This window comes from Delphinus delphis, chromosome 8 (assembly GCF_949987515.2).
Source record: "Delphinus delphis chromosome 8, mDelDel1.2, whole genome shotgun sequence".
In the NCBI taxonomy this organism is placed as follows: Eukaryota; Metazoa; Chordata; class Mammalia; order Artiodactyla; family Delphinidae; genus Delphinus; species Delphinus delphis.
In genome coordinates, this window is record NC_082690.1 from 85,759,478 (window position 1) to 85,771,930 (window position 12,453).

General features: G+C 46.2%; 1 protein-coding gene across 1 annotated transcript in view; it reads left to right on the forward strand.

The window, feature by feature from the left end:
- KIAA1549L (KIAA1549 like) overlaps window positions 1-12,453 on the forward strand; it is a 137,185-nt gene that overhangs the window by 16,760 nt on the left and 107,972 nt on the right. The window contains exon 8 of the mRNA XM_060017373.1: window positions 9,638-9,789. Within this exon, the coding sequence (XP_059873356.1) occupies window positions 9,638-9,789 (152 nt within the window). The remainder of the gene's footprint in view (window positions 1-9,637; window positions 9,790-12,453) is intronic.

Below are 12,453 nucleotides of genomic sequence, written 5' to 3' on the forward strand. Positions count from 1 at the left end.
ATGTGGCTGCTTCCCACTAGCTATCTATTTTACATTTGGTAGTGTATATATGTCCATGCCGGTCTCTCACTTTGTCCCAGCTTACCCTTCCCCCTCCCAGTGTCCTCAAGTACATTCTCTACGTCTGCATCTTTATTCCTGTCCTGCCCCTAGGTTCTTCAGAACCATTTTTTTTTTTTAGATTCCATATATATGTATTAGCATACTGTACTTGTTTTTCTCTTTCTGACTCACTTCACTTTGTATGACAGACTCTAGGCCCATCCACCTCACTACAAATAACTCAATTTTGTTTCTTTTTATGGCTGAGTAATATTCCATTGTATATATGTGCCACATCTTCTTTATCCATTCACCTGTCAATGGACATTTAGGTTGCTTCCATGTCCTGGCTATTGTAAATAGTGCTGCAGTGGACATTGTGGTACATGTCTCTATTTGAATTTTGGTTTTCTTAGGGTATATGCCCAGTAGTGGGATTGCTGGGTCGTATGGTAGTTCTATTTTTAGTTTTTTAAGGAACCTCCATACTGTTCTCCATAGTGGCTGTATCTATTTACATTCCCACCAACAGTGCAAGAGGGTTCCCTTTTCTCCACACCCTCTCCAGCATTTATTGTTTCTAGATTTTTTGATGATGGCCATTCAGACTGGTGTGAGGTGATACCTCATTGTGGTTTTTTGGGGTTTTTTTTGTTTTATTTTCAGTATGCGGGCCTCTCACTGTTGCGGCCTCTCCCGTTGCGGAGCACAGGCTCTGGATGTGCAGGCTCAGCGGCCATGGCTCACGGGCCCAGCCGCTCCGCGACATGTGGGATCTTTCCAGACCAGGGCAAGAACCCGTGTCCCCTGCATCGGCAGGCGGACTCTCAACCACTGCACCACCAGGGAAGCACCGCTCATTGTGGTTTTGATTTGCATTTCTTTAAAGATTAGTGATGTTGAGCATCCTTTCATGTGACTGTTGGCAATCTGTATATCTTTTTTGGAGAAATGTCTGTTTAGGTCTTCTGCCCATTTTTGGATTGGGTTGTTTGTTTTTTTGATATTAAGCTGCATGAGCTGCTTGTAAATTTTGGAGATTAATCCTTTGTCAGTTGCTTCATTTGTAAATATTTTCTCCCATTCTGAGGGTTGTCTTTTCGTCTTGTTTATGGTTTCCTTTGCTGAGCAAAAGCTTTTAAGTTTCATTAGGTCCCATTTGTTTATTTTTGTTTTTATTTCCATTTCTCTAGGAGGTGGGTCAAACAGGATCTTGCTGTGATTTATGTTATAGAGTGTTCTACCTATGTTTTCCTCTAAGAGTTTGATAGTGTCTGGCTTTACATTTAGGTCTTTAATCCATTTTGAATTTATTTTTGTGTATGGTGTTAGGGAGTGTTCTGATTTCAGTCTTTTACATGTAGCTGTCCAGTTTTCCCAGCACCATTTATTGAAGAGGCTATCTTTTTTCCAGAGTATATTCTTGCCTCCTTTACTAAAAACAAAGTGACCATAGGTGTGTGGGTTTATCTCTGGGCTTTCTATCCTGTTCCATGGATCTATATTTCTGTTTTGGGGGCAGTACCATACTGTCCTGATTACTGTAGCTTTGTACTATAGTCTGAAGTCCAGGAGCCTGATTCCTGCAGCTCCATTTTTCTTTCTCAAGATTGCTTTGGCTCTTTGGGGTCTTTTGTGTTTCCATACAAATTGTGAAAATTTTTGTTCTGTTTCTGTGAAAAATGCCATTGATAGTTTGATAGGGATTGCACTGAATCTGTAGATTGCTTTGGGTAGTAGAGTTATTTTCACAATGTTGATTCTTCCAATCCAGGAACACGGTATATCTCTCCATCTGTTTGTATTCTCTTTAATTTCTTTCATCAGTGTCATAGTTTTCTGTATACAGGTCTTTTGTCTCCTTAGGTAGGTTTATTCCTAGGTATTTTATTCTTTTTGTTGCAATGGTAAATGGGAGTGTTTCCTTAATTTCTCTTTCAGATTTTTCATCATTAGTGTTTAGGAATGCAAGAGATTTCTGTGCATTAATTTTGTATCCTGCTACTTTACCGAATTCATTGATTAGCTTTAGTAGTTTTCTGGTAGCATCTTTAGGATTCTCTATGTATAGTATCATGTCATCTGCAAACAATGACAGCTTTACTTCTTTTCTGATTTGGATTCCTTTTGTTGCTTTTTCTTCTCTGATTGCTGTGGATAAAACTTCCAAAACTATGTTGAATAGTAGTGGTGAGAGTGGGCACCCTTGTCTTGTTCCTGATCTTAAAGAAATGGTTTCAGTTTTTCACCATTGAGGATGATGTTGGCTGTGGGTTTGTCATATATGGCCTTTATTATGTTGAGGTAAGTTCCGTCTACGCCTACTTTCTGGAGAGTTTTTATCATAAATGTGTGTTGAATTTTGTCAAAAGCTTTTTCTGCATCTATTGAGATGATCATATGGTTTTTATCCTTCCATTTGTGAATATGGTTTATCACATTTAATTGATTTCCATATATTGAAGAATCCTTGAATTCCTGGGATAAACCCCACTTGATCATGGTGTATGATCCTTTTAATGTGCTGCTGGATTTTGTTTGCTAGTATTTTGTTGAGGTTTGTGCATCTATGTTCATCAGTGATATTGGCCTGTAGTTTTCTTTCTTTGTGACATCTTTGTCTGGTTTTGGTATCAGGGTGATGGTGGCCTTGTAGAATGAGTTTGGGAGTGTTCCTCCCTCTGCTATATTTTGGAAAGTTTGGTTTATTTTTAAAAACTGCATGCCATTCAGTGATAGAATTGGCATCTTTTCTTGGGTCCTGTCTTATACACCAAGGAATTACTTCCCTAGGACCAGAAGTGGGTGGAGTAAGCCGAGATAGGAAAAGACAGCATGCTGAAGATGAGGGTTAAATAACCAATTCAGAACAGCTACGTTGAAAGTCCCACCCAGGAGCTTCCTCTTCGCAAAATGTGTACCCATCAAAAGGTGCGGCATTAAGCTGTGGACGTCTGGGGCATGTCCATGTGAATGGTTGTCTATTTGTTTAAAGATCATTTAAAGACCGTAGGACTTTCTGCACTGCTTTACAAAACCCAAATGAAAGTCAGAGGAATGCCAGGCATGCATTTTTCTCTCTCCCCAGTACGCCCGCGCTGATCCTGGTGGAGCCCGGGCGTGTCCTGACAGTGAGGGTGGATGGAAGTAAAAGGGTGTTTGGGTGGCAGTTTCCTTTTTTCTTCCTTGACATTTCCCAGCTGAGATTTATGAAACAGCAAAAAATTTTTGCTTGTGTTTTTCAAAAGCCAGACAGTAGCTCTGAAAATTAGAGAAGCAAGGATTGGAAGTGGAGAGAGAGGACAGATGCTTGTAGCAGGAAAAGTGACCAGCCGGGCCATAAAGGGTGATGCCAAAAGCTCAGCTTCTTGGGCTTCCCAGGTGGTGCAGTGGCTGAGAGTCCGCCTGCCGATGCAGGGGACACGGGTTCGTGCCCCGGTCCGGGAAGATCCCACATGCCTCGGAGCGGCTGGGCCCGTGAGCCATGGCCGCTGAGCCTGCGCGTCCGGAGCCTGTGCTCCCCAACGGGAGAGGCCACAACAGTCAGAGGCCCGCGTACCGCAAAAAAAAAAAAAAAAAAAAAAAAAAAAGCTCAGCTTCTCTGTAACTGGTGACACACTGAATCTCAGAGACGGAGTTTTGGGTGAAGTAGAAAAGGATAGCTTCGTTGCTTTGCCAGGCAAAGTGGAACACAGCAAGCTCCTGCCTTGAAAAACTTTGTGTCCCAACCCAGGAGGATTTGATGAAGAGTTTTATAGCAATAGTTCAAGGGTGGGGTTGCTGATAAGATTAGGGTGTGTGCAGGGTCTGCATGCCTTTACTCTCATCTCAGGTGGTCGGTCTCCTAATCTTGATGAGCTTCTCTGGTCCCTTCAATCTCAGGTGGTCTCTTGGCTGCTTCTCCCTTGATTAGCAACTGTTCGAATCTGCCCTTTGGAACCCAGGGAGGGTCATGGAGGCTGGAGTCTTGCCTACAAGAAAGGGGGGACAGAAAGGCTTCCATGCCCAGGAGCCCCACAGGGTCCTCCTCAGTTTCAAGGGGAGGGACGGAAGGGTGTTAGTCTGCTAGAGCTGCCGTAACAACGTACCCCAGGCTGGGGGAGCTTCAACAACAGGAATTTATTTTCTCATAGCTGTAGAGGCTGGAAGTCTAAAATCAAGGTGTCACTTGGGTTGTTTTCTTCTGGGGTCTCTCTCATTGGCTTGTAGATGGCCATCTTCTCTCTGTGTATGTCTGTGTCTTAGTTTTCTCTTCTTTTTTTTTTTTTGCGGTACGCGGGCCTCTCCCTGTTGTGGCCTCTCCCGTTGCAGAGCGCAGGCTCAGCGGCCATGGCTTACGGGCCCAGCCGCTCCGTGGCATGTGGGATCTTCCCGGACTGGGGCACGAACCCATGTCCCCTGCATCGGCAGGCGGACTCTCAACCACTGCGCCACCAGGGAAGCCCAGTTTTCTCTTCTTATAAGGACACCAGTCGTATAGATTAGGCCGCACCCTGATGACCTCATTTTATCTTAATTGCCTCTTGAAAGGCCCTATCTCCAAATACAATCGCATTCTGAGGTCCTGGGAGTTAAAACGTCAACATGTGAGTGGTGGGAGGACACAATTCAGCCCATTACAAGGAGGGTGGAAGATTTTGCAAGTCCTGGAAGATGTGCTTGAACAAGCAGGCCCTCCCAAACCACCTTCTTCCCTTGCCTGTCTCCTCCCTCCCTTGCTGTCCTAAACAAGCAGTAGATGGGCTGCTGCCTGGAATACTAACCAAGGAGCTTGGTGAAGCTCGCTCAAGATCTCTCCTAAATTGCAGAAAATTGCATTTCTTTCTCCCCTGCAAAGCCGTGGATTTGTAGAGATTATTTTACCTGCTAAGAAGGCCAACTAAAGAAACGTTTACAGAGGAAACAACAACAGCCCATCAGAGTTTATGCTCGAGAGAGACAATGCACACATTTTGGAAACCAGCAGGTTATGTAACATTTACAAAATCATGTTTCCTGCACACGGAATGCTGTTTTTTAACTTGTAGCCATTTCCTCCCTTCTCGTAACTTTTAAGATTTACATTCAATGATAAAACATCCTGTCCTTCACAGACTCCTGTTTCATGCTTTCCTCATGTACCTGTGTCTTGCCCTGCCTCTGTTTTAGTGACATAACCTTAATAAAAAGCTCCATACATGGTCTTGTTTTCGGGATTCTTCTGGGACTTGACCCCTGCCCACTCACCTACGTATCCAACTTTGTTATCACTGTTGCTGCCTGTTGGTAATCAGCATACACAGTGGCACCCATCACTGTGTTTGGGGCTGATTGGATCAGTTGATTAGTGCTTGCGGGGGAAGAGGGGACAGGTCCAGGTCTCAGGATGACCCTCCTGCCTTCCCTTTGGCCCATAACCACTTTCTAGACCCATGGGCGGCCACCACCAACTTTAACCATCTTTTCCAGAAGGGGTAGGAGATTAGGAACTGAGAGATGAAGACAACACTTGTTCAAACCTACAGTCCCTAGAATAACCTGTCTGCCCAGATATTCATCCTGGGCATCCTGTCTTCTGCTCATTGCTAACAGCCAAGAGGATTTGAAGCAACTTTTCTTCCTGTAATTTGTATTGTAAAAGCCTAACATGTTTTCATCTGTTTTCCGACTAAGCTTATATTAAATATGTTTTGTCACACTGTCCACTTCTCCCCTCCCTGAGTGTGGGTCCCGCTGTGGTGGAAAATCACTGGCTTAGGGTGACTCCTGCAGCCCCTCTTTACAGAGTACCCAGGGGCTACCCTGCTCTCATGGATCCTGCAGTCAGGGGTGTATATATGAAGTGGGGTAGAAATGTACAGACTTAATGTTGCTGCCTGACAGAGGTGAGAGCCCCTCTTAGATTTCTTCATCTGTCTTTATTTCACCACCAGAGTCAAAATATCCCAGACCCAGCAATTACAGGATTTCTTCTGGTCTCAGCTCTGCTACTGACTAACCTAGTGTGTCCTTGAGCAAGTCAACTTAGACCCACTAGGCAGCACATGCTCACCTTTAGAATCAGGAAAAGATGTGAGCTGAGGATTGAGGTTCTTTTGGCTCTGAGTATGTGAGATTCAACCATGAGTAAAACAACTTAACTTGAGTTCACTTGGCCTGATCGTTGGAATCGTAGAGCCCAGTGCAATTGTAAACAAAGAAGGAATGAGAGACCAGTGATGTTACAGCCACCAAATCCTCTGGACAAAGCTCCTAGGAACACAGCTGGGACTTGCCTGCCTCCTCTGAGCTGAATCAGTGGTGGGTAAGGGTGGGTGGCCAGGGCCCTGGCTGATGTACTGAGGGGCTGCGGTCTTCCTGGGCCCCCGTGCCAGGGTCCAACCCCCGCTACTGCTTCCGTGTCTCTGTGAAAGCTGTGGGCACACACCTCTTTCCACTCCCTTCCAGGCGGGCAGAGAGGGCCAGGAGCCTGAGGTCCACAGTGCTTCTCAGGGAAAAGGAAAGGAGCTACAGTCCTGGAACACAGCTCTGTGCTTTCCAGGCAATTCCTTCCTCTGGTGAGGATGTGTCTAGTGAAGGAGGAGGCGCATTTGAGCAACAACAGCTACTGTTTACGGGCACCCCCCTCTCAAGTGCACTATGCTGGAAGCGTTTTTGTATAAAGTATACTGTTCTTTGCAATGATACAGTCAGGAGGAGCTTATGATAACCGTGTTTTCTGATGAGGAACTGGGGCCCAGAGAAACGAGGCAACTTGCTCAAGACACTCGGTAAGGGGGCATCAGGATTCAAACCCAGGCCCCTGGCTCTAACCCTCTGCTCTTCTTCAGCCGCCTCGAGAAGGACACATCCTCTTTGCAAATAGAGCCACGAGGCATGAGGGAGCTGCCCAGTTGATTCCGTGTAGCTCTGTGGCTGGTTCCCACAGGGCTGTACTTCCTGTACAGCTTCCTGTGCTTCCCTGGAGGTATTTTTTCTCAATTTTTAAAACTGTGGTAAAATAAACATAAAGTGTGATTTACCATTTTAACCTTTTTTTAAAAAAATAGTTATTTATTTATCTTTGTCTGCGTTGGGTCTTTGTCGCTCTGCCCCGGGCTTTCTCTAGTTGGGATGAGCGGGGGCTGCTCTTTGTTGCGGTGCGCAGGCTTCTCCTTGTGGTGACTTCTCTCTTTTTTTAAAATATCTTTATTGGAGTATAATTGCTTTACCATGGTGTGTAAGTTTTTGCTGTATAACAAAGTGAATCAGCTATATGTATACATATATCCCCATATCCCCTCCCTCTTGCGTCTCCCTCCCACCCTCCCTATCCCACCCCTCTAGGTGGACACAAAGCACCGGAGCTGATCTCCCTGTGCTATGCAGATAGCCAGTGATTTTCCCACTAGCTGTCTGTTTTACATTTGGTAGTGTATATATGTGCATTGGCTTCTCTTGTTGTGGAGCATGGGCTCTAGGTGTGCAGGCTTCAGTAGTTGAAGAACGCGGACTCAGTAGTTGTGGCTCACGGGCTCTAGAGCACAGGCTCAGCAGTTGTGGCGCATGGGCTTAGTTACTCCGCGGCATGTGTGATCTTCCCAGACCAGGGTTCGAACCCGCGTCCCCTGCACTGGCAGGAGGATTCTTAACCACCAGGGAAGCCCTTAACCATTTTTAAAGTGTGCAATTCAGGGGCATTAAGTACATTCACAGTGTTGTGCAACCATCACCACTATCTATTTCCAGAATGTTTTTGTCACCTGAAGGCGTCTACTCTTCTCTTCTTTGATGTCTGCCCTTGCATCATCTCTGGGATTCCTGTAAAGTAACCCATGATGACGTCCCTCGACCATCCTGTGTCCCCTCTCTTGCTCTTGTCCACCAGTTAGGAGAGACCAGTGTAGAAGTAATCCTTCAGCAGTTGGCGCTGTCCTTTTACGGGAGGGGTGTCTTTGAATGCGCAAGAACACGGGCTCTCCTTCTGGGGTCAGGAGGCTGGTCAGCCCTTCCTCAGCCTGACAGCTGTGTCAGGAGGGTTCCAAGGGGCCACAGTGGGAAGTGCAGGAGTGTTTTATCTTTGTTTGCAGGAGTTCTGCTGAGCTGGGAGTCCCTCATAAGGGCCCTGGAAGGAAAGCTGCTTTATACCCTCCGTGGGGATTATTTAGCATTTGTGGTTTCAAAGAAATGATTTCTAAGACTCAGCTGTGGGTTTTATTTTTCTCTTGATTGGTTTAAGCATCGTTCTCTGTATCTTGTTGTCATCCGTTGCGTGTTCTGGCCCTGTTAGAATGCCATCATAGCAACAATGCCGTCTTTATATCCAAGCTATTGCTAGATCCCAGTAGACGGGTGGTATTAATGCTCCTTGGCTGGACTGTAGTAGAACAAACTCTGCTAAATGAAAAACCTTGTATTACATTCCCAGCCCGTGTAAGTTTTGGTCTAAGAAGATGAGAATTGCTTTTAGCATTTTTGTTTTCAGGGATGACTGTATTTGGAGGGAGTGTTCGTGTGTTTGGGAAGAAGTGTGCTTCTTCCCAAGGGTCTCGGAGGAAGGGCTGGCTTTGGGGGTAGACAGCAAAAGGCAGTCGTCCCCGTAGTAATTGACCACAGCAGTCTTTGGACGGCTCTGGTGTTCACTAAATTCTCTCCCGTGCACCAGCCATTGCCTGGAATTCCATCACCAACACCTTAACCCATTGATTAAGACACCCTGGATGTGGGTGAAGCCCAGCAGTGAAGGAGGGATGGAAAGAGAGGGTTTCATTTTCCTTCTGCACACCAGGCTCTATGCTAAGCTGCTATATACATCTTATTTCATCTCAACCTTAAAGCCCACTAGAAATATATTTGCTGTGATATAGCCTGTAGCCCTTCTTATTCCGTTTTACAGAAAAGGACTTGGACTCTGAGAGGGCCGGTGGTTTGCCCAAAGTCCCCCAACTGGCAAGGGCCAGCACGGAGAGAGCCCAATCTTTCTATCACACGATCCTTCTCTCAAGTGAGAGAGACCCCAGGGGCCCTGGGCAGCTTTAGGGGTGAGCCCTGAAAGGACCCCATTGAGGAGACAAGGAAGAGGACACCGAACAGGGGGGTTTGCCCATGTGGAAGGGGCTGAATTGCAGGGTGGAGCTTAGATTTCTCACCAGAGCTGTTGGGAAGGAAAAGTAAAATCAGGGTAGTGCTGAGCCAGGGCTTCTGAGTGGGAACCACCAAAAATCCAAGTAGTTGTACCCATTAGCGATGCTGTATTCTCATATGGACTCTGACAACACATACTGTCTTAAATAAGGTTGGGACCTAATACAGCAGCGTTACACCTGTCACAGCTTGTGAAGGACAGAGTGCATGCTTTGGGGTTCCACAGGCTCAGGTTTGAGCCCTGGCTTTGCTGATTACTAGCTGTGTGACCTTAGACAAGTCACTTAACCTTTTCAGCATCTCGAACAGGTCAATAGCGATTCCTAACTCCTGGGGCTGATGTGAGGGTAAAGTGAGGGAAGGATGGCCAAACCCTAACGTGGGGTCGGGCCCATGGCCCTTAGTGGCTGGTGGGGGCCAGCGGTGGCGGCTGTGGTTCCGAGTCAGCAGGCAGCCTCTCCTCTGACAGCCCCTCTGTGTCCTGTGTCCACAGTGCTGCAGGGCGTGGACAGTTCCCTGGTGGGCCTGCACAACCAAAGCTTCGCCCGGGTCATGGAGCAGCGCCTGGCCCAGCTGTTCATGATGTCCCAGCAACAAGGCCGGCGGTTTAAACGGGCCACCACCCTGGGAAGCTACACCGTGCAGGTGGGTGTGCGTAAAGTCATGGGGGTCTTATAAGAAGGGTGTGGAAATGTGCTTCCTGAGCCTAAGAAAACCATGCTGCGTGCCGAGGAGCGCTCACATTGCAAGCTGATGAGGCCAGTTCATCCACACTGCTTAGGTTTGGGGGGGGGCGGGTGACAGTCATAATCATCGAAATCATGAAGGAGGCTGAGAGCTGCTCTCCCGACTACTAGCCTGTAGGGAAAGGAGGTCTCGGAAGAAATGCTGCCCACATGCACATATTTATTAAACAGAAGGCTATTAGTAAGCAAGCGCAACTCCTCTGCATCCTCTTCTGGAGGCTGGATGATGTCCCAGCTTTCAGGCCTCTCAGCGCCATGAGTGTGATCAGCAGAGACACCGATCAGCCTTACAGGTGTGGGATTCTGTTAGCCTTGTCGAATCCGTTTCCACAAATACAGCCCTCTACGTTTATAATGGACACGTGACCACACAGGGATTCAGGGTAGGGAGCTGTAGCAGACACCACTGGTGCCCTGCCCAAACCCCCTTCTAATTTCTGTGATGAACGCTGATGAACTCCCAGCATCTCTTTATTGATGGGCTGCTCTTGAGATGCCAGAACGTACTTTGCCCAGCCACGGCTGGCCGGAAGCGCCTGGGAATTCACCAGGGGTGGAGGTATAAATACCACAGCTCTCTTGCTTCTTGGCTGGGAGGATTCTGAAATGTATGCTTTAGGATCATTGCCAGAGCTTTCCCACAGAGAATTACGCTTTAGTTTCCCGCTGTGGTGACTGGCTTCATAATGCATCCCTTGTTAGCTCCCTTCCACCCCTGTCGGTTCCCTGCATCTCTCCAATAAATTACAAGCATTCAACTCATCTCAGAGTCTGCTTCAGAGGGAACCCGACAGAGACAGTAGCCATCCTGAGGGTAGAGGCTCTAAGCCTCTCTAGATTCTTTATCCAGTTCAAGCAAGAGTGGGAATGTCTATAGCATATTCTGGGCAATCCACGTATCTTGAGTACCACTAATTTCACCAAAAGAGAAACCATTTCTAACATTTGTTATGCTAATTAACAAGCTCTCTTGAGCAAGGTATCAGATTACAGAAGTGCTTCTGGTAGTTGCCTCTAGGAAGTGGGCTTCTTATTTTCTGGGATCTAAAATATCCCAGATTGCCCCTGGGCAATCTAAAATATCCCAGATTGCCCCTGGATTGGTAATTGACCACATCTAGTGTGTAACTTAACCCAAACACACATGCATGGTGTCTAACTAAGAGGAAGCTTTAAGGGAAATTGCAGACATTACCACAGTGTCTGCAGATCATGTCCCCAGGCAATCTTGGAAGTACAAACGACCCATCTTCTGGAACACACTTCCCTATGTTAGTCAACATCACGCCCCTGAGGGAGACTCCAGGTCCCCCGTTCGCAGTTGGTGAATTTGGCTTCTTGTCCTATTGGATGTTGCTTTGGTTCTAAAAATCTTTGTGGTCTGAGACAGCCTTGTCATGAGGTAAAGCGATAGTTAATTTCATGTGCCAGGTTTGTGATTTCCCTTCTGTGGGTCCACGTGGGCCCTATAATTCACACTTTTCCACATGACAGAAAGGAAGTTGCTGGGCTTCAGACAGTTGAAATGGGATTTGCCTCAGCTGAAGGGGAGGAAAGACTCACCCTACACTGCTGGTGTTATTTGTAAACCTAAGAAACCCAGAACATTCTAAGTGTCTAAAAGAGCCCAGTGAGATGCTGTTTCCTCTTTTTTTCTGAGTACTCAGTGTGCTTGGTCCCTTTCGTTGCCTGGAAAACCTGAGTGAAGTAAGTAGGGGTTTATTTCTGCAAATCCCCAATTTACCGAGGCTGTAGACCACCTTCCAACATCATCCTTGGAGAAATTTGGTAAGAAGAATTTGCTATTAAATTGAAATTGAGCGAAGTTATTAGATACTTGAATGTTCATTCACCTTGTACCTGGTTATACTAATGCTCTCCCTACCTCCTCTCCCACTGGGGACAGAAATAACACCCCCAAGTTTCCCAAATAAAATTCACCCTACACAGCTTACATCATCCTTCACCCAGAGAAGTCCTTCATCTTGGCTCAGATCATTTGTAAAGATGAGCCACCTTCATGAATATGGAGATTTTAATGTCTAGAATCTAAAGATATTTCTCTAGTGGATGTATTTGAGAAATTGAGTCCAAAGAAGATATACATATGACCAGTAAGCATTTTTAAACATTTAACTCTTGTCATAAAAGTAATGCAAGTTTTAACTACCACAAGATGCCATTTTCAAGATGAGTAAAATGGTACTATCCCGTGTTGATGAGGTTGCAGTGAAGTGGGCACCCTCAAACACAGTAAATGGATATGACCTTGCTGGAGGGCAGGTGAGCAATTTAGACAAGAATCTTTTAGATGGTCACAACATTACTCCTATAAATTCATTTCGAGGAGATAGAGATGAACACAAAGATGAAAGGGTAAGAGCAGTGTTTCTCAGAGAGGGTCCAGAAAATGACTCTATAAGGTGCCCAGAGGCAAAGGGGCTTTCTGGCCAGGGCAGTTTGGGCAAGGCTGCATCCTGTAGAATGTTCTTGAAGATTCCAAAGGCATATTGGCATACCAAAGACTCTAAGAAAACCTGCAAGTAAAGAAATCTCCTCGACT